This window comes from Sinocyclocheilus rhinocerous, unplaced genomic scaffold (genome assembly GCF_001515625.1).
Source record: "Sinocyclocheilus rhinocerous isolate Xijiao unplaced genomic scaffold, SAMN03320098_v1.1 scaffold115, whole genome shotgun sequence".
NCBI lineage: Eukaryota > Metazoa > Chordata > Actinopteri > Cypriniformes > Cyprinidae > Sinocyclocheilus > Sinocyclocheilus rhinocerous.
The window spans coordinates 3,297,685-3,301,438 of NW_015650001.1; the positions used below are offsets into that span (position 1 = coordinate 3,297,685).

The 3,754-nt window shown below is 33.6% G+C and overlaps 1 protein-coding gene and 1 long non-coding RNA gene across 3 annotated transcripts in view; both read left to right on the plus strand.

The window, feature by feature from the left end:
- The window catches only part of LOC107711276 (uncharacterized), a 25,124-nt gene that overhangs the window by 16,521 nt on the left and 4,849 nt on the right, over positions 1–3,754 (plus strand). The gene's annotated exons all lie outside the window — the stretch shown is intronic.
- Positions 1–3,754, plus strand: part of LOC107711275 (E3 ubiquitin-protein ligase MGRN1-like) — a 13,392-nt gene that overhangs the window by 7,065 nt on the left and 2,573 nt on the right. For both annotated transcript variants that reach the window (XM_016516245.1, XM_016516246.1), the window contains exons 13-15: positions 1,410–1,521; positions 1,613–1,658; positions 3,170–3,274. In XM_016516245.1, the coding sequence (XP_016371731.1) occupies positions 1,410–1,521; positions 1,613–1,658; positions 3,170–3,274 (263 nt within the window). The remainder of the gene's footprint in view (positions 1–1,409; positions 1,522–1,612; positions 1,659–3,169; positions 3,275–3,754) is intronic.

Sequence of the window (3,754 nt, forward strand, 5' to 3'; positions counted from 1 at the left end):
TTAATGATCATCAAACAACAAAACAGCTGTGATAAAAATCTATATTTAATTGATACAGTGCAGTGTTATTTTCCCTAATTATTACATTTCTGTATTTGAATACCACCAACCTTATTTTATTTGTAACATATTGTGTTGTGTTTATCTATGATTGTAATTTGTGTATTTGTTCTTATTTTTACTGGCTGTTCTCTTGTCTCTTTTTTTATCATGTTTAAACTTTCCTTGTTAATCTAGTAGTATTTGCTGTGGTATCAAAAGAAATACTTCGCATTAAGTAATAAATGGAAAGCAAGATAAATTGGAACTATTTTTCTTTTCTTGCTGATCCGAAAAATGATCCGATCCGTGGGCCAAAAACCGTAATGTGATCCTAACCGTGAGATTTGTGATCCGTTGAACCACTACTTTTGGCTGATCTCAAGTGAGACTGGTAAATGATGTTTGCATTCTCGTGACGGTGTAATAATAGCTGGCCTATGGCCACTCAAGCTGAACTTCCTGTATTAGACAGGCTATTTGTCAGAGCAAGAGGTCATAAGTTTCTTCTTTCCATAAATCAGAATAATGACTCGGCTTGCCCTTTTCAGTACATCCTGTTGAGATTGTGGCAATAAGAAAAAATATGCTCTATCTCAGGAAGCATGCATGTTGACTCATTGTCCGTCTTCCTGTTTTAACTAGAAGTGGACATTTCAAATATTTTTGTTGAGAGTTCTTCTAACACAATTAAAAAGATCGACTGACTGATTACTTGACAAAGAAATGAGTCAAGTAAAATAATAAAATTGTCAAATAAATAAATAACTGAATGATAAAAATTTGTTTCTATATTAATGAACACATCAAGATTTAAAAGTAACCATAAAAAAACTGACATAGAGTGGAGAAGTAGATGCTCATAATTAGGATAATGCACATATACAAAACAAGGGTCTATAAAAGCGATTGCATTTTATATTTTTTAACATGTTGATAATAAAAAAAAAAAAGCGGTGCAAGTTTTATCCTGGTAATCACAGGGTCTGCTGTGGAAAAAATGTGCCCTCGTGGCACAAAAGGTGGCAGGGCAGAGACACCTCTCTGATGAGTGTCCACTTTTTTTTTTTTTTTGTAGCAGCTTGTGTTCTCTTTCCACCATAAAAGCAGATCCCCTTCCTGTGGGGCTCATGCCACTTACAATATCCGAATATACAGATTAGAATCTAAACACTTCCTACTTCATCACCGCTCATCACACCAGTGACGCATGTCCACAGTGCCACCCAGTGCATTTCATTTTAATGGTGAGAAGATATTTTATTGTTTCCTACGATAAGGATAACAAAGGCACAATCATCGAATAGTGTTTGTACTAGTAGACTTAATTAGTGCATCATCGCTAGTCCTGACAGTCTGTGTGTTTGCAGCACTCTACGCTCTCCATCGTCACCCATTCAGGAGGAGGATGAAGAAAAACTGTCTGAGATGTCTGATGCACAAACTCACATGCTGCTGTCCAGCAGTCCTGCCCCCACTGAGGTCAGCAGCACAGCCCATATAACATCTTACACACGGCCTGCTTGATGGGGTTGCACTTTTCTCATGTTCTACTCTGTCTTTGTGTTGTCAGGGTACGGCTGGAGAGGACGCCCCTGATTCACTGTCTCCTGAAGATGGTGAGTGACTCCACTAGAAATAGGAAAATAAAACAAATGCTATATTATGTGAATGCTATTTTTCATGTGTTAAATGGTTTTATCACAATAATATAATGTCTTAAATTATTGTTTTTTTTTCTCGGGACATATTGATATGTGAATAATTGGAATTAATTTGACATTAATTAGCATAACATATAATAAAAATGTATATAGAATTTAAGCAATTGATAGCCCTAGTTGAAAAGGTTGATGAAATGATGAACCTGTTGGGACTTGTGATGAGGCATGTTCCATGTCATGGAAGCAAACATTTCAAAGTCATATTGTTTGCCACGGTGGCTACATAATGTGAAGCATCAAAAAAAGTGTTAAATGTCCAAATAGGACATACAGCATTTTTTTTTTGTTAAGGTTCTAAAGTTTGGGGTCAGTTTTTAACAAAATATTTTATTCTCAGTAATGCTGCATTTATTTGATCCAAAAAAGTATAATCGTAATGTTGTGAACTATATTTATAATTCGAAATAATGTTTTCTGATTTTAATATATTTTAAGATGTCATTTATTCCTGTTTTGCAAAGCTGAATTTTTAGCATCATTTCAGTCTTCAGTGTCACATGATCCTTCAGAAATCATTCAGATAGGCTGATTCACACATTGCTGATTTGAAGTTTACGTTTTTTTTTTTTAATAATTCAATTTCTTTTAGTTCAAGTTTAATTGATCTCAAGTAACAAAAATGTTTCTGGAAGTGGCCCACTGCTTCTCCCACAACTTTTCTGAGATGTATTTTGTAAATATACATTGAAACATTATAAAATGCATAAAAAACTGTATTTTTCTCAAAAGTTAGTTTGTTTTTGTTGTTTGAGGCATTTTGAAGTGCCCGCTTTTGCAATAATGCCACATAAATGTGCAGAAATGCCACACAAGTTGTGACTAAAACTTGATCGCAGGCACATATTTTTTTCAATCTAAAAAGTAAAAATCAAAACAATTTTATTTTACTTAAATGTAGTCACATGATCCTTCAGAAATCATTCAGATAGGCTGATTCACACATTGCTGATTTGAAGTTTACGTTTTTTTTTTTTTATAATTCAATTTTTTTTAGTTCAAGTTTAATTGATCTCAAGTAACAAAAATGTTTTTTCTTTTATGCGTTTAGATTGTTAACTATAATAGCCCTGCTTAATATTTTTGTGGAAACCATGATTTTTTTTTTTTTCCAGGATTTTTTGATGAATAGAAAGCTCAAAAGAACAGCATTTACTTGAAATGGAAATCTTTTGTAACATTTTGAATGTCTTTACTGTCACTTTTGATCAATTTAATGTGTCCTCACTGAACTGAAGTATTAATTAAAAAAAATAAAATAAATAACACCCAAGCTGATGAAGGGAGGTGCATATTACAGATATTCTGCTAGTGTCCTGTATGCATTAATATCAGACATTTTTACTAACAAAAGAAGAATCTATTGTGCAATTACAGCTTTTGTTTCTATTGTTTGTGAATCTATACAGAGGATCGATTAAATTTGGAGGAAGAGGTGATGAATGACTGCAGCAGTGAGCACAGCAGCTTTACCAAAACTGAAAGTGACCCACCTGGAGACCCGTCCCTCCCCGGTGAGCACACATCCGGACACAAGAGCCCATTGTGCATGCTTTAATCCTCAAATGTCCCTCATTTCCTGTTTACAAATCTGGTCTTTGGGGTCAGTATGACCCCAAAATCGATAGAGTAATTGTAAAAAAATATATACATTTTTAATCATACAAATAATATATCATTTATTTTGTTTACTTCTCATCTATACATTAAAGCTGTGTTTTGGAAGATATTAAGTACTTTTGTACCTATTTACCACAAAATTCCTCAACTACACCATTAGCTTGCGTGTGAAATATCACATTTTTATGAAAAAAATCACTTAAATGATGATCTAAATTTGATTTAAGTTGTTTCTGGATATTGATCTAGGTGTTAGGTGTAGAATTCTGCCATCTGCTGGTTAGAGAAAAACAAGTTTTTGAAAGAATAGTGTAATGAACATATATATCCAGCAGAGGCCCATAGAGATCCATTCATTTTTCTGGAAGTGGCCA